The sequence below is a fragment of the Bos mutus genome, chromosome 3 (genome assembly GCF_027580195.1).
Source record: "Bos mutus isolate GX-2022 chromosome 3, NWIPB_WYAK_1.1, whole genome shotgun sequence".
Taxonomy (NCBI): domain Eukaryota; kingdom Metazoa; phylum Chordata; class Mammalia; order Artiodactyla; family Bovidae; genus Bos; species Bos mutus.
In genome coordinates, this window is record NC_091619.1 from 100,203,107 (window position 1) to 100,226,364 (window position 23,258).

The 23,258-nt window shown below is 38.3% G+C and overlaps 1 protein-coding gene across 1 annotated transcript in view; it reads left to right on the top strand.

The window, feature by feature from the left end:
* Positions 1-23,258, top strand: part of RLF (RLF zinc finger) — an 80,123-nt gene that overhangs the window by 32,717 nt on the left and 24,148 nt on the right. The window contains 2 exon segments of the mRNA XM_070368202.1: positions 2,378-2,510; positions 9,251-9,453. Of these exon segments, the coding sequence (XP_070224303.1) occupies positions 2,378-2,510; positions 9,251-9,453 (336 nt within the window).

Consider the following 23,258-nt stretch of genomic DNA (forward strand, 5'->3'; position numbering starts at 1 on the left):
TTCAGAAACAAAATTTTAGACAGAATAAATCTATTAAAATATAAAATTGTATATGTTTATTATGCAATACTATTTGGTTCATTCATGATACATTTATCTAGTAATTTCCCCTAAAATTTCCGGGACTTACAATGCTAACAATTAAAAGTAGTCATCAGGGATTCTGTTCATGCATTTTACTTACAGGAGAGCTATGTTAGTTCATCTATTGGCTTGATAATAAGCATTCTCAGATGAGCAGATCAGAAAATAGCAAGTTGGGGAGAGGAGAGTAAGGTAGGAGAAAAAAAGCAAGTGTACTGCCAGCAATAGAAAGCAAATTTACCTGTTAGCAGTGGAGATAGAAAAACTGTTTAAAGAAAACAGACTTAATAAGTAAAAAAGCTATCATTCAGTTATTATCATTAATTATGTGGCAAACAGTGCTCTACATTGTTTTCACATTTTGTATGTTTTAATCAAATTGCAAACCTTATATAACATAGAGATCATTTGAACCACAATTTATAAATAGGGAGGCAGGCATAGAGAGGTGAATTAACTTGCCTAAAGTTAACACCTAGATTTATACCTAGAACTTGCTTTGTTTAACTGTTTCCTCAAGGACACAAACTCCATAGTAGCCTGGACCTGTTTCATGCAGGCATAAGCCAAGGTTTGTGTGTTAACAGACACACCTCATTATTTGAAAATTTCTTTCTTCTTGACTATAATCCAAATTGAAATGATATAATGTTCAGTTCAGTTCAGTTGTTCAGTCGTGTCTGACTCTTTGCGACCCCGTGGACTGCAGCACACCAGGCCTCCCTGTTCATCGCCAGTTCCTGCATAATTGTTACTCTTTAGATTTTCTGTTTAAGATGAATTCTTTGTTATGTTCTAATCCCTATAATGTCCTAACTCTTCACATATTCATACAGTTGTTAAAATCATCTTTCATACAGAGCATATTGATTTTGTCATTCTTTGTTTTGGGGTCTGCCAGCAGTTTTGCCCTGGCATAAAAGACATTTTAATTCTAGAAGGGCAAATGAACTTATTCTTTTATTAGGGCTGTTACTGTTGTTTTTTATTAGTATCCCTTTGCAGAGTGATACTTTCTTAGTATCTCTCCTTAGATTTCTTCATTCTTTTTTTAGATTTTATGCCTAAATAAAATATTTGCCTTCCTCCCTGCTTGTACAACTTTGTTAAAATATTTATCAGACAATTTAGGATATATATATTCACATTTCTGAATATGTGTTCAATAAAATAAATACAGTAGAGGTACAGATAAAATATGACACAATCCCTGTAGAAATATAAAGCATGAAAAATGGAAGTTTTCTTATTTTAGGTAAAAATGGATAAGGCATCAGAATATGTTTTGAGGATACCTTTGGTAAGAGAATAGTTTTACCAGGCAGGCCGCAGAGAGCATTCTCAACCACTATTTACAGCTTGTGTAACCCTTCCAGACCTTTTCTTTATGGATATAAAAATACATTCTGAAATGGGGTTTTAAATAAAAACGAGATCCTATGTTTTGCAACCTTTTTAACTTAATGATTTTATCATGGACATGTGTCTAGGATTGCGTATGTCTAGGATTGCATCTTCCTTGATGACTGCCTGGGATTCTCTTATGTGGCTGCACCATAAATTGTTTGGCCAGATCTCTTTGCTGTTTATTGTAAATAATGCTAGAGTGAACATCTTGCACTTGTATTTCTATATTGTAGATTTCAAGATGTGCACTTCGGATAGTTTTACCTTAAACAAGAAATTATTTTTAAAATTCCACCATAGTTTTTGAAGACTCTGTTTGAGGTTATTAAAAAAATTTTTTTTTTCTCTATTTGTTTATTTGGTCATGCTGCTCAGCTTGTGGAATCTTAGTTTCCCAACTAGGGATTGAACCTGTGGCCCCTGCATTTAAAGTCCCTGGAGCCATCTATCGTTTAAAGTCCTTTGATAGAAGAATTTAAACAATTAAAAAGATACATAACAGTAGATATCATTGTCATGCTTATGTTAGAAGGAATAGGTTGCCTATGTGAATACTGCAGAATCTTTTAAAAGAAAGCTATGCCAGTGACCTTAAAATAATTTAGTAATTCAAGGATGTAAACTGAATTATGGTGATAATTTTACATAGGGGAATTCAGGAAAACATTTTAAAGGTACTCTTTAACTTAGTGAAAATGCCCTAGTTTCATTATTTAAAAGCAGCAACAGAATTTCATAAAACTTTGAGGATAGCTATTTTTTTTCCCCCTGCTTATTTATTTTTAAGAAATCCAAGATACAGGGCTTTTCATAGACTTTCAGATATATTGAAAAGGCAAAAAGACTTTATATTGCCTGTTTTCTGGATATACTTTTTTTTTTTTAGGAGTCACATGATGCGTTATTGGAATTTGGGAATAATAACCTACAAATACTGGTTCATGTTACCAAGGAAGGGGTGTGGAAAAATCCTGTTCTTCTTAAAATTTTATCTCAACAGCCAGTAGAAACAGAAGAAGGTAAGCTTAAAACTATACTGACTACTGAAGGAGGATTTAGTTCTAAGAGAATTAAAAATTTTTATGGGTTAAAATTTTGTGAATGTCACCTGTGTGAAATAAACAGTCATTCTGGTCTCCTTTGAATAATAAAAACTAGCCATTAGCACTTAATGTTTTATTTAAAGATTCTTGAATTTTAACATAGAGTTTTAAAAGTATCCCTTTGTACTTGTTTTTAAATATTGCTTTGAATAACAGTGTTTATACAGAGCTCCTGTGATAGAAGGAGCTATCTTCTTATTATTATTACTGCTTCTAGTCCTTGGTATATAGTAGAGCTTTGCTTATATTTTGTTTACTGGTTACTAGAGCTGAGGACTATTGACAGAAAATTACTCTTTATTTTAGATTTATGAAACATTGGAATTTAGCATTTTATAGAGATACACAAAGAAGAAAATTTTTATTTAAAAATTGTCAGTTGAAGACCAACAGATTTATGGATTTGGATTGATGTTTCCATTTAGACGCACAAAATATCTCATTTTACATGTCCAACATTTATGATTTTGTTTGCTTTAAGTTAGTAGAAAATTAACAAGGATCACATCTTTGTTAAGTGTGTTTCTGGAATAAGAATGAGTTTCAAAACAGTTTTTATTTATACTTTTGATATATCTTTAGTTCAAGCCTCGGGCCTTTTGTATGTTGATGTCTTAAAATATGGGCATCCCAGGTGGCACTAACGATAGAACCTGCCAACGCAGGAGACATAAGAGACAAGGGTTTGACCCTGGGTCAGGAAGATCCCCCATGGCAACCAACTCCAGTATTCTTGGCTAGAGAATCCCATGGTCACAGGAGCCTGGTGGGCTACAGTCCATAAGGTCGCAAAGAAATGGGCACAACTGAAGCTACGTAGCATGGAGACAGGTCTTAAAATATTTCAGTTAACTTATTCATTTCCCAAGTTTGATAACCTACTGTATACATGTTACTTGGGTTTTTCTTTATAGTGAGATGATTGATAATAAGAGTGCTTAGATTTTCTCTTGGTTCCTTACCTCTGATAATTCTACTGCTTATCAGTTATACTGATAAGGAAAAAAAAAGACCTGTTAAATAGAAAATAGATTTGTATATATGTTTTATGTTGAGGTTCTTGATAAATGGCATCCTTTTGTAAATATAGGCAGGTAGACGCTCAATGATTACCTTTTATCATTATTAAAAATTGCATTGGCAGGAGGGATGTTTACCACTAGCGCCACCTGGGAAGTTTTAAAAAAAAACAATGTTAGAGGACAAGCCAAATAGTTGCAAAAGGATCCTAGAATTAGCAGATTCCCAGATAAGGTTCCAGGAGTGAAGAGTGCATGACCTTTGTAGACAGGCTCAAGCCCCAGAGGGAAGAGATGGAATTGCATTAAATGTCCCTCGTTTTTTTTCCTGATGTAACTAATCAAATATTTCACCCTCCTACCTCTGGAATTAATAGTATTCAGGTTTTTTTTTTTACATAGAAAAAAAAAAGAAATGGGAAGAAGCACTGTTTACCTAATATCCCATGGTATCCTGTATATTCAATAAAGATTAAGTACCTAACATCTGTAGAATTCTGAATGGGTATAGGATACCTACATATGTAAGGAATTTTTCTGAGAACCACAATGTAAGTGGTGAGCAGCCTGTGACCTGCTTGCTTTTGCAACTGGCCCTTACTAATTTCAGATCAACAGATTTAGAAAGCCTCCTGTGTAGCTTCATTGCCCTTGCAGCCGAGATATTAACACATTTGATACTTGAGAGCAGTGACTATCATTTCATTAATTGCAGTTTTTCAGTAGTGTACTAATCAGAAACATTAAAAATAAATTTTTTAACTTCCAAGTAACTGAGTAAATGCCTTTTGGTTTAGTTTTTGAATTAAAAAGGTGCATAAGATTTTTATTTTTCCTGCCATGAAGTCTCAAATTTACCACTGCCCCCCTTCCCGCCCCTCAAAAAAATGGGTTTCCCCTTGTGGCTCAGCTGGTAAAGAATCTGCCTGCAGTGTGTGAGACTTGGGTTTGATTCCTGGGTTGGGAAGATCCCCGGAGAAGGGGAAGGCTACCCACTCCAGTATTCTGTCCTGGAGAATTCCATGGACTATACAGTCCATGGGGTCACAAAGAATCTGACACAACTGAGTGGCTTTCACTTTCACACCTACCCCCCCGCCCCCCCCAAAAAAAGACATTTCTTACTGAAGCATGTAATATGTACCAGTTGTGGACACTTTTGCCGGCCTGATCAGCAGGGAAATGAACAAGTCCTCCCACCCAGGTATCAAAGGCTTTTACCCCAGGCCACCCTAGCAGCCTACCACAAAATGTAGAGATGGCAAGACCAAGCCCAGCCAAGGTCCTCCTGGTGGTTCCTGGCCTGAGCCCCAGGGCCCACAAACCACCCGTACTTCCAGTGGTGGTGGCAGCAACCCATAGCTTCAAAGTTCTCAGGCCCGTCCACCTTGGAGACCCTCTTTCACTGTGCTAGAGAAAACCCAGAGCTGCCATCTGGTATCTGTCAGTTTTTCCAACTGACTTGTGCCTTCCCCAGCATCCTCCTCCCCTCTTAATTCATGACATCAAAACACTGGCTTTTCCTTATTTTTCTTGAGACTCAGGAGGGCCAAATCAATAGGCTTTTGCTCTTTTATTTCTCTCCCTACTACGGGTTGAGGGAAGAGAGCCATCCTAATTGTTCAGAGGCAGTAACTTCCTCCCCTCAATCTAGTAGAGAAGGAACCAGCCAGCTCTTACTTCTTCCTGGTTGTTTTTCTTCCCACCGCAGTCTGTTTTTTGTTTCCCTTCTACCACATACCTCTAAAGCTATTGTATGACTTGTCATGTGTCACCTGAGCCTTCAGTAAAATAAGCAAACAAACAACACTCTTCTGTTAAAAAAGACAAAGATAATTTTTCACTGGACCTTGAATGTTACAATTTATTACATGTTGAAATATATAGGAGGTAAACTGTCATGATGTTTGCAACTTACTTTTAAGTGGCTCAGAAAAAGCAAAACTAGACAAAGAAATATGGCAAAATGGTTCAGTTGTTGAATCTAGCTGGAGGAGAGGCTATATGGTTAAACATTTTTTTTATTAAAACGTTTGAAAAATGAACACAGAAGGGAACACAATTGGGAGTGAGACTTCTTAGTGTACACTTTGTTGTGTCGTTTTAAATATTGACGTGTATGGATGGATTCCTTTTTAAAAATACAGTTAAGGATTTATAAAATAAGTAAGGATTGATTTTAACATAACAAAGTGTTTTTAAAACTCAGCTTTGATCTCTGTGTTAAAAATTGATAGAGTGGTTTAACTGTGACTGTAATATATTGAGTAAAGTAGTTTTACCTCATAGAAGTAATAGCTGTGATTTATAGCATGCCTGTTATGTGATGGGCACTGTGTTTTCCGTCTCATTTAATCCATTCAACAGGCGAGATATTACACATGGGCAAGGCCATGTAGTTAAAATTGTGGAGACAGAATTTGAGCCCAGATGAGGAAATATTTAAAAGTTTTTGATTGATTAAAAGTGATAACCATTTGGTTTCTAAATACATGGTTTTATCCAAAAGTTAACAAGACACGGTATTTGTCCTCAAATTGCTGATAGCATAATGTAGATATCAGAGTCAAAAAATAGCAAGTAGTATTGAGCATTCACTCTGCCTGGGCCCTGTGCTCTGTGTCTTACTTGCATTCTGGTATTTCATTTATGATTCTTTCATCTTTGTGAGGCAGTCTTTTCATAGTTAAAGAAACTTGAGACTCAGGAAGGTCTAATTTGTCCAAGGGCCTCATAACTTAGTATGTGTGAGAGTCATGATTTGGCATCAATTAATTGATTCCAAAATCTAAGATCTTAACCTTTATATACTCTGATCACTTATTACTATATGTAAAGAGAAAAATATGTGTGGTAAAAGAAGTAAAATGTTACAGGAATTTAGAAGGGGTTGGGTTGTACAGCTAACATACCTGTTTTCAGGTGTGAGATTTGTGAAAATGCATATACTTGATAGAGTAGATAAATGGAGCATAATCTGATGTTAGGCAGTTTAGGATGGAGGGGACAGATGTGGCAGGAAATAACATGAAGTAATTAGGTTGAAGAGAATTTTTAAAAGAATTGCTAGGACACGGTAACTAAGTTGATTTTCTTAGGAAAGGAGTTGGCAAGGAAAGGGTAATGCCAGAATTTCATTGTTTTTAAAAAATTGAGAGAATACCATTACTGAAAATAGAAGTAAGGAATGAGGAGCTCTTTGAGATATGATTGTGAGTTCCTTTTGTGGAATTTAGTGCTTGTAGGACTAAAATAAAGAAGTCCACATGCAAGTAATCTATTTTCTGTCCATGCCTTTTGACCTTGACTGTGTATTAGAGAATCTGTGGAATTTAAAGCCAGAACGCACAGACACATATCCCAGGTCCAGGCTCCATCTGCTAAATCAGAATCTCCAGAGTTGAAGCTCTGAATACTGACCTTTCTGAAGTGCCACAGGAAACGAGCCCCTTCCACGTATGCCTGCTGGGAGTATAAATTGGTACAATCTCTGGACATCCACCTGGCAACAGTTTCACTTCTAGGAATTTATTCTATAGATACAGCCATGCATTGTGAAATGGTCTCTGTACAGGGATGTAAATTGTAGCATTATTGACAGTTGCCAAAGATGGGAAACAACTTGCAAGTTTATCGGGAGGGGATTGGTTAAATTAGTTATATTTGATCTGTACAGTGGAATAACACACTTGTTAAAAGTATTGAGCTCCCAGTGTACAGTGATGTGATAGAATGACCTGTATGATATATTAAATAGGAAAAGAAATAGGTCTTCTGTACTCAGAAGGATAAACAAACTGTACTGGCTGCTGCTGCTAAGTCGTTTCAGTCGTGTCCGACTCTGTGCGACCCCATAGACAGCAGCCCACAGGCTCCCCCATCCCTGGGATTCTCCAGGCAAGAGTACTGGAGTGGGTTGCCATTTCCTTCTCTAATGCATGAAAGTGAAAAGTGAAAGTGAAGTCCCTCAGTCCTGTCCAACTCTTAGCGACCCCATGGACTGCAGCCTACCAGGCTCCTCTGTCCATGGGACTTTCCAGGCAAGAGTACTGGAGTGGGGTGCTGTTGCCTTCTCCGAACTGTACTGGAAGGATAAACAAAAATGATTATTGTTTCTTGAGGGAAGAGACTAAGAGACTGGAGTCAAAGTAGAAGGGAGACAGCTTCTAACTGTACATCTTTTTGTGTGCCTTTTGACTTTTGTGTCATTTGCATGTATAATGTTACCTATTTTTTTTTTAAAGAGAAAATTTTAAAATCTCTATAGTTGATTCTCATATGTAGTTAAGATTGGGCCATTGGTTCCCCCAACCCTGGTGGTTTATCATTAATTTTAACGATTTCTGTTCCACATGTGGCCTGTAGACCTAGTAGCATGGGTATCATCTGTGAGGCTTATTAGAAAAGCACAATCTCAGATCGCACTCCAGACCTACTGAATTAGAATCTGCATTTTAATAGGATTTCCCTGGTGATTCAGAAAGCACTTTCAAGTTTGAGAAACACTGTGTTAGGTGAACCATCTAAAACACCTAGAGTGCTCGCTTGCCACTCAGCTTCGCATGTACGTTCCCACCTCTGTTCTTTCAGTGATACTGGGTAACAGTGCCACACACTTGTTGAATATTTACTACTTATAAACCAAGGGCTTGCTCAGAACACTGTACAAATCAATGTGAGTACTGCTCCGAGCAGCATTTTCCAAAGTGTGTACTGAACCAGGAACACGGACTTTATGTCATGTTAATGATACGTGTAAAAGGGTTCTCTGGTCAAATCAGTTTGGGTAACATTGGGTTTAAATAAGAGTGAACAGTTTTCTTCATTGCAGGACTGTTCAGAGATTTGACCAAGGAATCCTTTTTTTTTCTAGGACTATCTCTCAGGTCTTTTGCTCGGTGGAACACACTTTGAGAAATGCCTGGTTTAGAGGAAAGACCACCACTGGCTTTGGAATCCTTGGCAAGTTACCTAATTTCTCTGAGTATTGATTTTCCTAACCTTAAACCGGGGATAACAATACTTGCCTTGGTGGTGGTGTGAAGAGTAAATGAGAGGTGTGTAAAAACACTCAAAGCTTGGTACTTCATGAGTGTTTAAGTGGTAGTTGTTAATATGACACAGGATACTTCATTTTCCGTGTTCTTATGTTTATAGTTCATTTCACTGTTCCTTACTATCCTTATCAGGATGTGAGGGAGGAGAAAGTGAAAGAATGAATTTTGGTGAAATGTTAGTAGTAGCTTTATTAAAAGGTTTGGTGTTTGTGGGACTTCCCTGGTGGTCCAGTGTTTGGGGCTCTATGCTTCCAGTGCAGGGGGACACGGGTTCAATCCTTGGTCAGGGAACTAGGATCCCACCTGCCGTTTGGTATGGCTAAAAAATAGAGTTAAAAAAAATTTTTTTTAATGGTTTGATGTTCAGAATAAAACTGCTAATATGGGAATAATTAGCAACGTTATTTTGCTCTTTGCTCTGTTAAATGAGTACAGAGATCAGAATAAACTTCCAGTAATGTCAGCTGACCTTTTATCTGCTAAAAACAAACAACAACAAAAGATATCAAACTTTCATCTTCACAACCTTGATATGTTATGTGGTATGTTATCAAACTGTTTTATTTTTCCTTTTTTCTAGTCAATAAATTGATTGCACAAGAAGGACCTTTCTTTCTGCAAATGCGAATAAAACATTTGTTGAAATCTAACTGCATCCCCCAGGCTACTGCTTTATCAAAACTGTGTGCAGAATCTAAAGAAATTTCAAATGTGTCATCTTTTCAGCAAGCCTATATCACATGCTTATGTTCCATTCTTCCTAATGAAGATGCTATTAAGGAGGTAGGTAAAGCAAGTAACTGCTGTTGTCATTCATACAATGAATTTATTAGATTTTAATAATTGTTGCATGACAGGATGAAAACCAAGACTTTTTTTTGGTCAGGCTACTGATAAGTACCATTTTAACTGTATATTTAACTGTTCAGCACATTGAATATAAAATTGTGTCTTTTAGGTGTATTTGAAAAGTAGATAATTAAAAATATGCAGATAAATGCTTATGAATTTGGCTGATGGTTTGTTTTGAAATGTTTAAATGTGAAAGTCACTTTTTCTTCTTAAACTAACAATTTCTCTGGGAAATGTAGACATTATTAATAGTGGTGTCAAGAGATAAACTAAAGATAATGGCAGTTAGCTTAAGTTACTTTATACAGTTAACTCTGTAAGCAGAGAAGTATAGGACTTTAGAACCTGTGGGTACACTTTGAACAATAATTAAGCAGACAAGTTTTTTTTTTTTTTGGTGTGGTTTTTTTTTTTGGGGGGGGGGCCTAAATCATCGTTTTCCTTAGAAAAGTTGTAATTAGTCTTTTGATAAATTATAGAGAGAAAAATAATAGATATTTCATCATCTGCCTTTAATTCTCTTACCTGCCATTCAGGTCTTAATATAGATTCTCGTTTTACCTCTACACCGAACTTTCTTGTTAAATGAAGGAATCACGAGGATCTGGTTCTATGCTGTAGTGATTCTTAAACTTTTATGACAGTTTTCAGCTGTAAATATCTTTTCTCCAAGTGAAACTGTCTTTCCGTTTTAATAATTTTATTTGTTTATTTTTGGCTGTGCTGGGTCTTCGTTGCTATGTGGGCTTTTCTCTAGTTGCTGAGAGCGGGAGCTACTCCAGTTGTGGTCCTTGGGTTTCTCATTGTAGTGGCCTCTCTCGTTGCAGAGCCGGGGCTGAAGGACGCGCAGGTTCCAGTAGTTGTGGCTCCCAGCCCCTAGAACACAGGCTCAAGAGTGTGGCTTAGTTGTTCCTTGGCATGTGAGATCCTCCCAGATCAGGGATGGAACCCATGTCTCTTGCATTGGCAGGCGAGTTCTTTACCATTGAGCTATAAGGGAAGCCCCTATCTTTAGACTTTAATATACAGACTCCACCAGGACCAACCAATCTATCGGTCCTATCCGCTTTTCACTTTCCTTCACTCTTCTCATGTACTCACTTCCCTCCTTAGCCTGCTTTTCCATAGTCAATCACTATTATCACTCCTTTGCATATACCCTCAACTCCTCTGCTGGTCTCTTCCTTAATTATACTTATTTGACTAACCTGTATCCTCATTATCCCTACATCTCCACCTCCTTTATATCTTTACCTGCATTAGTGGTTTGGGTGGGGAAAAACCTGCTAACTGATTTACTTTAATTGAGTCACACTATGTTTCTGTAGTCTATTCACTCTCCCACTCTCTGAGGTTACTATTTCATACTCTTAACTTTTTCTTTTAACCTATACTACAGTACTTTCTGTCCCATCCCTTTCCCCACGGATGAGCTTTCTTCCCCTTTCTCTGAGGAAATTGGAAATGTTGGAAGAAAATTTCCATGGCATCTATTGACCTACCTGCATTTATGTATTTACACCTTCTTTTCTGTTCTGAGGATAAACTATATGTGCTTTCCCCCTACAAAGGCCAACAGCTTCCTAGACTTCTGTATCAGATCCCATCTGCTCTTATCCCCTCAAGGTTAATGCTGCAGCAGTTCTCCTTTTCTCTACTGCATTATCAATTCCCCCTCTGCTTGTAACCATCGTAGCAGCACTTATGCTGTTATTTCTTCCATTTTTTAAAAAGAAATGCTTCTTTCAGCTATCACCTTGTTTCTCTCCTCCCCTTTCAATATAATTTCTCGAATGAATTTTCTGAATTTGCTGTTTAATGTTTTTCTCCTTGAACATATTCTGCTATGGTTGGTGCCTTGTGCCGGCCTACCACATCACTAAAGCCAACTACAAAAGCAAAAGAGGGAGTTTTATAGCAATACAAGCCTACCTCAGGAAACAAGAAAAATATCAAATAAACAACCTAACTTTACACCTAAAGGAACTTACAAACAAAACCCAAAGTGTAGAAGGTAAGAAATCATAAGGAATCAGAGCAGGAATAAATGAAAGAGAAATTAAAAAGAAATAGAAAAGATCATTGAAACTTTCAACAAGCTGGTTCTTTGAAAAGATAAACAATTTGATGTCTTTTAGCTAGACTCAATCAAGAAAAAATGAGGGCCCAAATCATTTCAGAAATGGAGAGGGCTCACAGCTGGCACCAGGGAAGTACAAAAGATCGTAAGAAGTTACTGCAGACAGCTATATGCCAATAAACGGATAACCTGGAAGAAATGGGCAAATTTCTAGAAGTTTACCTCTCCCAACACTGAACCAGGAAGAAATAGAAAATAGGAACAGACCAATTACCAGGAATGAAATTGTCAGTAGTTTTTAAAACTCCTAAAAAACAAAACTCTAGGTCAAGATGGCTTTACAGGTGAATGTTCCAAACATTAGAGAAGACTTAATAACTGTCCTCAAACTATTCTAAAATCTTGTAGAGGAAGGGATACTTCAGGACTTACCTGGTGGTCCAGTGGTTAAGAATCCACCTGGCAATGCAGAGGACACTGATTTGATCCCTGGTCTGGGAAGATTTCACATACCTTGCGGCAGCTAAGCCTGTATACATCAACTGCTGAAGCCCAGGCGCCTTTAGCCTGTGGTCTGCAACAAGAGAAGCCATCACAATGAGGAGCCCATGCACTGCAACTAGAGAAAGCCCATGTGTAGCAACAAAACCCAGGCCTAGCCAAAAATAATAAATAAATACAATTAAGAAGAAAAAATACTTCAAACTCATTACACAAGGCCAGCATCACCCTAATATTAAAACCAGACAAAAAAAGACAGCACGAAAAAAGAAAATTATGGATTAATATTACTGATGAACATAGATGTAAAACTTCCCAATGAAATATTAGCAAAGTGAATTCAGCAATAAAGGATCATGTACTATGATCAAGTGGGATTTATCCCAGGGATATGATTATGGTTTGATATCTGGTCTTCCCTGGTAGCTCGGCTGGTAAAGAATCCACCTGCAGTGCAGGAGACCCTAGGGTTGATTCCTGGGTCAGAAATTTCTCCTGGAGAAAGGATAGGCTACCCACTCCAGTATTCTTGGGCTTCCCTGGTGGCTCAGATGGTAGAGAATCCACCTGCAGTGCAGGAGACCTGGTTCAATCCCTGGATTGAGAAGATCTCCTGGAGGAGGGCATGGCAACCCACTCCAGTATTCTTGCCTGGAGAATTCCATGGACAGAGGAGCCTGGCGGGCTACAGTCCATGGGGTCGCAGAGAGTCAGGCATAACTGAGTGACTAAGCACACACACATCTGCAAATTGGTCAGTGTAACTCAGCACATTAAATTGAAGAATAAAAATTATGTTAATCTCAATAGATGCAAAAAAGGCATTGACAAAATTAAAAATCTGTGATTAAAAAAAAATAAAAAACTCAAAAAGTGTGAATAGAGGGTACATGCCTCAACATAACAAAGGCCATATCTGACAAGCCCACAGCTAACATCATACTCAATGGTGAAAAACTGAAAACATTTCTTCTAAGATCAGGAACAGAATGAGGATGTTCACTTTTACCACTTTGATTGAACATAGTATTGGAAGTTCTAGCCAGAGTGGAAGTGAAAGTCACTCAGTTGTGTCCGACTCTTTGTGGCCCCATGGACTGTAGAGTCCCTGGAATTCTCCAGGCCAGAATACTGGAGTAGGTAGCCTTTCCCTTCTCCAGGGGATCTTCCCAACCCAGGGATCGAACTCAGGTCTCCCACATTGCAGAGTAGTCAGATGAAAAAAAAGAAGAATCCACATTGAAAAGGAAGAAGTAAAATTGTCACCGTCTGGAGATGACATGATGTTTTACATAGAAAGTTCCAAAGACATCACCAGAAAACTACTAGAGCTCATCAGTGAGTTCAGTAAAGTTCATCAGGAGTTTAGGATACAAAATAAATATACAGAAATCTTTTGCACTTTCTATATAGTAACAGTGAACTGTCAAGAGAATTGAGAAAACAAGCTCATTTATAGTCACATGAAAAAGAGTAAAGTACCTTGGATGAGTTTAAGTATGGAGGAAAATACCTGTAATTCAGAAAACTTTAAGACCCCCCTGGAGTAGGCAGTGGCAACCCACTCCAATATTCTTTCCTGGAGAATCCCAGGGACAGAGGAGCCTGGTGGGCTACAGTTCATGGGGTTGCAAAGAGTCGGACACAACTGAGCAACTAAGCACACAGGTGAATGGATAATTAAACTGTGGTACATCCAGACGATAGAATATTATTCAGTGTTAAAAATAACATGAGCTGTTGAGCCATAAAAACACATGGAGGAAATTTAAATGCATATTACCAATTGAAGAAGCCAGTCTGAAAAGGAAGGGAGGGAAGATTAGGTGGAGCAAGTGGGAATTTTAGGGCATTAGATTGGGGACAGGAGGAAAAGGGGACGACAGAGGATGAGATGGCTGGATGGCATCACCTACTTGATGGACATGAGTTTGAGTGAACTCCGGGAGTTGGTGATGGACAGGGAGGCCTGGCGTGCTGCGATTCATGGGGTCGCAAAGATTTGGACACGACTGAGCGACTGAACTGAACTGAACTGAAACTGCTCTGTGTGATAATATAATGTATCATAATTATATTATATGTATAATACCATAATACTATAACATAATGTATAAAACATGTCACTGTGTCTTTGTCCAAACCCATAGAATGTGCGACACCAAGAGTGAACCGTAATGTAAACTGTGGACTCTGGGTGATTGTGATTTGTCAAGTAGGCTCATCAGTGTAACAAATGTCATGCTCCAGTGGGGGAATGCTGATAATGGGGGAGGCAGTGACAGGGGCTAAGAGGGAAATCTGTGTACCTTTCTCTCAATTTTGCTGTGAATCTAAAATGGACCTAAAGAAATAAAGTGTTTTATTCTAAAAAAAAGGAAAACTGTAAGACACTCATGAAAGAAACGGAAAGTGACACAGATGGAGAGGTACGCTGTGTTCCTGGATTGGAAGAATTACTCCTGTTAAAAAGACCATACTCAAGGCAGTCTACAGATTTCAGTGCAAACCCTATCAAGTGCCAGTGGCATTTTTTATAGAACTAGAACAAAGAATTCTAAAATTTGTATGGAAACATGAAAAATCTCAAGTAGCCAAAAGTCTTGAGAAAGAACAACAAAGCTGTAGGTATCATGTTCCCTGACTTCAGACTGTACTACAAAGCCACTGAAATGTTGGGAAGGGTAAGGAGATGGAAGATTGCTTGCCTCTAATAACAGCTGCAATATTGTGTGTTGGGAAGCTTAATCAGAGTAAGATGGAGTAATGGTTAGTCTCAGCACCTGATACATGCCAAAAGAATTCAGAAGAACCAAAATTGCGAGACCTTGGATTTGATTCTTCTTCTGTAATAACTACTTTTCCTTTAATCTCTCAGACTTTGTTTATTTGAAACCTGTTTTGTTTTTAGCATTGCACTAGGCAATGGCAAATACAAAAGTGTGTGTATGGCCTTGTTTGGTTGCCAGAAACAGTAGTAGATACTTAGCTATATGATAGTTCCCTGAGATTATGTAGAAATGGAGAGCATATCTTTGTAGAGTGGTGTAGAGCCTTTTATAAGGCTTTATAAAAACTGATCCTTGAGTTGGACCTTGAAATAATGGTGGGGTTTATGTAGGTAAAAAGAATGGTTTAGGGATAACTGATAGTAAAGGTACAGAAATGAACGTGCACTTTGTAGGGAACCACTAGAGAACACCTTGTCTGGGGAAAAGCGTGGATGTTGAGGTCTTGCGAGAAGTAATAAGACCTGTTGGATAGGGAAAAGAAAGGCCTCGGAAACGGCAGTGCATTTGAACTTTTGATGCAGTAGAAATTAGAACGGTTTTGAACATAGGAAGTAAAATGACTGAAACAGTGTTTTAGGAAGCATAGACAGAAATAGATTTAGGAGAAGAGATTGGAGTTAGCAAGAGGAAAAAGAATGGGACTTGCTGACAGGACCAAAATAGAGGATAATGTACAGAGATCCCTTCAAGAGACTCATGAGACCTTGAGAGACTGGAAGAAAGGGAGTGTTCTGCTGCTGACAAAAATGGCAAAGAAGGGAGAATATGGGACACTTTGTGCCGAATCTCTCATGGTTTATTAATAACAAGGCAAGAAAATAGGATTTCTTCCTGAGGTTATATAAATATCAACAAATTTGTTGAGAATATGAGGAACTGGGTTATTGGAAGTATGATTTGGTTTTTCTACAACAGGGACTGGCAAACTATGGCCTGTGGACCAGATCCACCCTGCTGTTTGTTTTTGTAAATAAAGTTTTACTGGAACACAGTCACGCCCATTGGTTTATTATCTATGACTGGCTTTGCTCCACAGTAGCAGAGCTGAATAGCTGTTACCAAGACCATTTGACCAGCAGCACTGAAAATATTTTCTCTCTGACCCTTTACAAAAAATGTTTGCTGACTTTTGTTATGCAAGATTCAGATTTCCTAGTGTGTTACAACCATTAATTATCATTTAGTTTAACCTTCCATGTTTTATCAATGGTGAGACTGAGGCCAAGAGGTAGTGTTTCCAAGGCCCTACCTTCATTAAGCTAATTATTAAGTCCAAGCCCAGGCCAGAACTCAGATCTCCTGACTCTCTGGCCAGCTCTTTTTAGAGCTCTGTACAACTTATTACTAGTTGGTAAACATTGGTGAGTCATGTTCTCATGGGAAACATTTTGGTGGTATTTCATTCCATTCATGTTTATACATTTATGTATAGGTGCAACTTAAAATATTTTTATAATGATTGGGGTTAATTTGTTAAGTATGTTGATGTGAAAACATTTGGCACACTTTGTAAAATTATTTTTAAAGGAACACTGGTACCATCATAATTAGTCTTTTATCCAGTGATGCTATTTTTTGCAAGTGAGAGCACAATTAAAGAAATCTTAAAAATTTACTGTGGAAAAAGACCAGTGAATCACTTGATGTTCATTAATTGGAGTTTAAAATCAGCATATGTTCTAAGGCAGCAAAGTTACATATACATTTGCCATCTTCTTCTGAGTTCAGGAGAAGAGTCAAATTAACTTCGGCAACAGCTGGGAATAAAAGTACTTATGTGTTGGCACCTGTGGGTATCACAGTAATGGGTGTATGTAATGGGAAACCTCTGCTGGGGAAGATTTAGCCAGGCACAATTAAGATTAGTTGATGGAGTCAGCTTCAAAGCCAGAATTTGTATATTTTTATTACTGAGAAAGAGAATCTTTGCAAAGATCAAGTTTTCCACATATAGTATAAAGGATAAAGCTGTTTTAAACATGAAGCACTTCTGTTACTATGAAGAGCAAGAAATTTGTCTGCAGAGTTGTTGGCACAGATAAGGTAGGGGTTCAGTTTTGATCCTTGAGTGAACTACATCTTCAGTGTCTGATGTGGTTACGAGGCTTGTTTCTTCTCTTGATGGGAAAAGGAAAAGACAAAGACAGACAGGACCTGATTTACTCACTGGTCTAACACTGTTGGGAATTAACATAGTCACTAGGTATATAAATGATAAACAGAGCAAATACATTTAAACGGGACCCACTGGGAATTCAGTTTGGGAATAGAAGAAACAGTAAACAAGAGCATAGAAATTCCGGGTGTAGTTTAAATAAGATTAAGATGGATCCTGAATGAGGAATAATAAAGTGTGTAATTAAAATCTGGATAATTTACTTCATGTAACCTTATGGTCATATGGTGAATAAGATGTACACTCAGAAAATACACTAAAGGTAGATTGTATGAAGAAGTGGAAGGTTTGCCAATTTAAATATTTATCCCCTAGAGCAGAGTTCTTTTATTTATTTATTTTTTAATATTTTATTTACTTGGCTGCATTGGGTCTTAGTGGTGTCATGCAGGATCTTTCGCTGCTGCACACAGACTCTGTAGTTGTGGCTTGTGGACTTAGTTGTTCTGCAGTGTGTGGAATCTTAGCTTCCCAATCAGAGATCGAGCCCATGTCCCTTACATTTCAGGGTGGATTCTTAACCATTGATCGCCAGGGAAGTCCCCCAGAGTTCTTTTAACTAACTTTGAAGAAACTTCTTCCTAGACCTCAGTATATATTTGGATCTCACTTTTACTGTTACTTTGATGGGTTGTGCTCAGTCGCTTCAGTAGTGTCTGACTCTTTGTGACTCTATGGACGGTAGCCTGCCAGGCTCCTCTGTCCATGGGATTTTCTCCAGGCAAAACTATTGGAGTGGGTTGCCATTTCTTTCTCCAAGGGATCTTCCCGACCCAGGAATCGAACCCACATCTCCTGCATTGCAGGCAGATTCTTTACCAACTGAGCTACTTGGGAAGCCACTTTCATGGGTTACATGTAGGTATTTTGGTTGATACATGATTACACTGTAGGGATCATTATGGAGAGTTAGTCAGACACAGTCATTTTCAAGAATTCAGTAGGACAGTTCAGGTGTCTCTCAGATACTCATAGGATTAAGCCATAGGATTTAATCAGAAGCATCAGTGACCATTTATTTCTTCAAGAAACATACAAATGACCAACTTGATAGCATAGTGTTGGTCTGTGGTATTGCTGCAGTTTAAAAGAAACCTGGTTTTTAGAAGCACAGCCTTTTTTTCAGGTAATGTCTATGAACCTGATGAATAATTCTCCCAAAGTAGACTCAGGGTTATTAGACATGAAGACTTGCTAAGAATAACTCCTCCCTTTTTCCTACTCAGGGATGCAAGTGAGAGAGATCTCATTATATGGATAACCTTAAATCCACTTTGTCTCTGTTTTGAAAGAAACATTTACCAGCTTGTTTTTTTAAGATCTCCTATTAGGAACAATGGAGAAGGAAATGGCAACCCACTCCAATACTCTTGCCTGAAAAATCCCATGGACTGAGGAGCCTGGTAGGGGTCTCAAAAAATCGGACACGACTGAGTGACTTCACTTCGTTTCACTTCATTAGGAACAAATTACTTGCCTTATACTCCAGAACTGATCAGGAGAATACTAGATTGAAAACCATCATTCTAGAGAAAGGTAAATGTTAAAATATTACAGTAATGCCACTGGCCAGAATACTAGTTTACCTGGTAGCCTAAGCGTGATGATAACTAAAGAAGACAAATAAGTCGTCTAAACGCACATTCTTTCATGCCAGTGACTACCTCTTGTACCATTGGTGTTTAATTCACTGATTATCATGAAAGCCTTCTAATAACATCTGTTCTTGCCCCAGAATTTATTTTCTACAACAACTGAGGTGATCTTTTTTTTTCTTTTTCAAATTAAAACATTTTATTTTGAGATAATAGTACATTCTCATTGTTACTATAAGAAATAATACAGGCATGCCTTCCAGTCATTTAATGTATATTCACTGGGGACTGTGCTAGGCACTGGGAATACAGAGATGAACAAGACACAAGGGAGAACCAGCAGCAGTGTTCACACAGTGTGAGATTTGGGGAAAGGTCGGTGCTGGAAATTGAGTTCCAAGTTATCAGCATTTGAAACCAGAGTGTGGAGGGCATTCACTTTTTTAGACCTCCGGAAATTAAAGGCTTACCATAATCCTAGAAAGTTTTATTCAAGAAAAACAGATGAATGTCAGAACAGTGAGCTTGGTGGCGTTTGAACCTTGAACCCGTAAGCTTCCTAGCAGCCACCCGAGGAAGCAGAATGGTTGTGGAACTCAGCAAAAGCCTGACTCCACAGAATTGTCACTCTTTGACCTGTTTGGCAACATTCCGAAAACCTCTGCTCTCAGCATTTGTTTTTATTTGATTCAGAGCCCACTCTGCCAAAAGATCTGTTCCAGGGCACTTATCAGAAATAATCATTGGGAATTGTTTCACATGACATTTGTCTGAGGAGGAATTACCAGTTCAGGTAACAAAAGGCTGACAAATTTAAAAAGAAAAACTGAGATAAAGGATATCCATAGAGGACTTTGAAAACCTCTGATGTATTCCTAGTGCTCTGGAAGGTAACACAAATGTATAGTGCTGTGTGTCTGCCAAGGAATGACTTGAGAAGGCTATAATCTCTCACTCTTGTTTACCGAGAGGCTGCATACAAGTAGGAGATGAAGGGCAAGGAAGAGCCATTAACTTCCTACTGTAATATTGAAAGGATGCCCCGACACACACACAGAGCTGTTCGGCAAAAACAGAAAGACTACTGGTGGTCCAGTAGTAAAGAATCCACCTGCCAGTGTAGGGGACACTGGTTCAGTCCTTGGTCTGGGAAAATTCCGCATACCTTGGGGCAACTAAGCCCATGCACCACAACAACTGAAGCCTTCATGCTCTAGAGACCATGTTCCGCAACAAGAGAAGCCACTACAGTGCGAAGCCCATGCACTGCAACTAGAGAAAATAGCTTGCCACAGTTGGAGAAAGCCTGCATGTAGCAGAGACCCAGTGCAACAAAAAATAATTTTTTTAAGAAAAGTAGACTTACTTTTTCACAGCATTTAGGCAACATATTTAGCTTGTTGAATTAAGCTAATGAAGCAGAGACCACATATGACAGAATATAGGCTTTACAGAATTATTCCAAGAAAACTACTAAACAAATATTAACAATAGTAAACCCCAAAGAGATGGAAGATTCTGATTTCTGGAGTTGCCACAATATATTTTTTAAAATATTCACTTATTAAAAAAAAAAAAAAGGTAGCCCATACACAGGGAAACAGTATGAAAAGGCAAAAAGATATGAAACTGAAAGATGAACTCCCCAGGTCGGTGATGGTGGTGGTTTAGTTGCTAAGTCGTGTCTGACTCTTATGATCCCATGGACTGTAGCCTGCCAGGCTCCTTTGTCCATGGGATTCTCCAGGCAAGAATACTGGAGTGAGTTGCCATTTCCTTCTCCAGAGGATCTTCCTGATCCAGGAATCGAACTCGGGTCTCCTGCATTGCAGGCAGATTCTTTACCGACTGAGCTATGAGGGAAGTTCTGTGAGGGTACCCAGTATGCTACTGGAGAAGAGTGGAGAAATCACTCCAAGAAATCACTCCAAAGAATGAAGAGACAGAGCCAAAGCAAAAACAACTCCCAGTTGTTGATGTGACTGGTGATGGAAGTAAAGTCTGATGCTGTAAAGAACAGTATTGCATAGGAGCCTGGAATGTTAGCTCCATGAATCAAGGTAAATTGGAAGTGGTCAAATAGGAGATGGCAAGAGTGAACATAGACATTTTAGGAATCAGTGAACTAAAATGGACTGGAATGGGTGAATTTAACTCATATAACCATTATATCTACTACAGTGGGCAGGAATCCTTTAGAAGAAATGGAGTAGCCATCATGGTCAACAAAAGAGTCTGAAATGCAGTTCTTGGGTGCAATCTTAAAAACGACAGAATGATCTCTGTTCGTTTCCAAGGCAAACCATTCAGTATCACAGTAATCCAAGGCTATGCCCCAACCAAATAATACTGAAGAAGCTCGAGTTGAACAGTTCTGTGAAGACCTACAAGACCTTGTAGAACTAACATCCAAAAAAGATGTCCTTTTCCCAACCCAGGGATCGAACCCAGGTCTCCCACATTACAGGCGGATTCTTTACTGTCTGAGCCACCGGGGAAGCCCATGAGCAACAAAAGAGCCCCAAAATACATGAACTGGCAGAGTCGAAGGATGAAATAGACAATTCAAATACAAAGGTTGGAGACTTTAATACCCCACTTTGAGTAGTGGATAAACCAACTAAACACGGATATGGAAGGCTTGAGCACTACTGTAAACCAACTAGACCAGGCAGACATCTGTGGAATACTGTATCCAAGAACAGCAGAATATACATTTTTCTCAATTGCACATGGAACATTCTCTAGGATAGAAATATGTTAGGCCGTAAAAACAAACTTTGGTAAATTTAAAAGGATTGAAGTCAGACAGTATGTTCTTTGGCCACAATAGAATGAAATTAGAAATCAGTAACAGAAGGAAATTTGGGAAATTCACAAATAATGTGAAAATTAAACAACACCTCAAAATAAGCAGTTGATCGAAGGGAAAAAAATGGTAAATTAGAAAACACATTGGATTGAATGATAAAAACACAACACACTGAAATTTATGGGATGCAGCTTGAACAGCACTTAGGGGAAATTTATGATTGTAAAATATCAGTCTTAAGAAAGATCCTGGGAGTTCCCTGGTGGCCTAGTGGTTGAGATTCCGGGCTTTCGCTGCTGTGGCCCTGGTTCACTCCCTGGTTGGGGAACTGAGATCCTGCAAGCCACATAGTGTGGCCAAAAAAAAAAGAGACCTCAAATTAATAACTTAACCATCTGCCCTAAAAGACAGGAAAGAAGAGCAGACTAAACCCAAAGCAAGCAGAAGGAAGGAGGATGATCATGATTAGAATGTAAATAAATGAAATAAAATCAATAGAAAAAGCAGTAAAAGTTGCTTTTGTTTTTAAAGATCAACAGAATTGATAAAGTTTTAGTTAGACTGAACATGAAGAAAGAATACTCAAATTATGAAAATCAGGAACAAATGAGAGGACATGACAACTGACATAGCAGGGATAAAGATTATGAGAGTATTCCTTGAATGACTATATGCCAAAATGTTGGATTTGCTAAGATGAAATGGACAGATCTCAGAATGAAACAAGCTACTAAAACTAACCAAAAAAAAGAAGAAAAACTGAATATACATACCTATGACTAGTAAAGAGATTGAGTAGGTAATTGTAAAACTTCCCGTAAAGAAAAACCCACACCTTCACTGATCAGTTGTGCAAAGCACATTAGAAAAGTTTACACCAGTCCTTTACAAAGTCTTCTAGAAAAAAAAAGAGGAGGGGGTGCTTCCAAACTCATGCACTGAGGCCATTATTATCCTGACAACTAAAACCAGACAACGACATCAAAAGAAAGATACAGATCAATATCTGTAATGAGTATGGATGCAAAAATCCTCAACAAAACCCAGCAATATAAAATAAAGGAGTGCTGTCTGCCCTCTGTATCCTTAGGTTCTGCCTCCACCTATGGATTAAAAATATTCAGGGAAATATTTTCCAGAAAGTTCCAAAAAGCAAAACTTGAATCTGTGCACTCCAACAACTGTTTACATAACCTTTACATTGTATTGGGCTTCTGCGATGGCTCAAGGGTAAAGAATTCACCTGCAGTACAGGAGACACTGGTTTGATCCCTGGGTAGGGAAGATCCTCTGGAGGAGGAAATGGCAACCCACTCCAGTATTCTTGCCTGGAGAATCCCCTGGACAGAGGAGCCTGGTGGGCTACAATCCATAGGGTCACAGAGAGACAGACATGATGGTATTATGAACAATCTAGGGGTGATTTAAAGTATACAGAAGGTTATATGTCCGTAGGTTATATGTGAATACTGTGCCATAGAAAAAAGGACAAAAAGTATGTCTGCCTCTGTCGTCAGAGACAGAAAAAGCATTTAACAAGATCCTGTACACTTTTGTGTTAAAAACATTCAGCAATCTAGGAATAAGCTGAAAACTTCCTCGCCCCAATAAGGAGCATTTGTGGAAACCCACGGCCAACTTTATACTTAATGATGAAAGATTGAATGGTTTTCCATAAGATCAGGGACAAAACAAGAATGTCTGCTTTTGCTGCTTCTATTAAATATTGTATGGGAAGTTTTAGCTGGAGCAGTTAGGCAGGGAAATAGCTAAAAGGCAT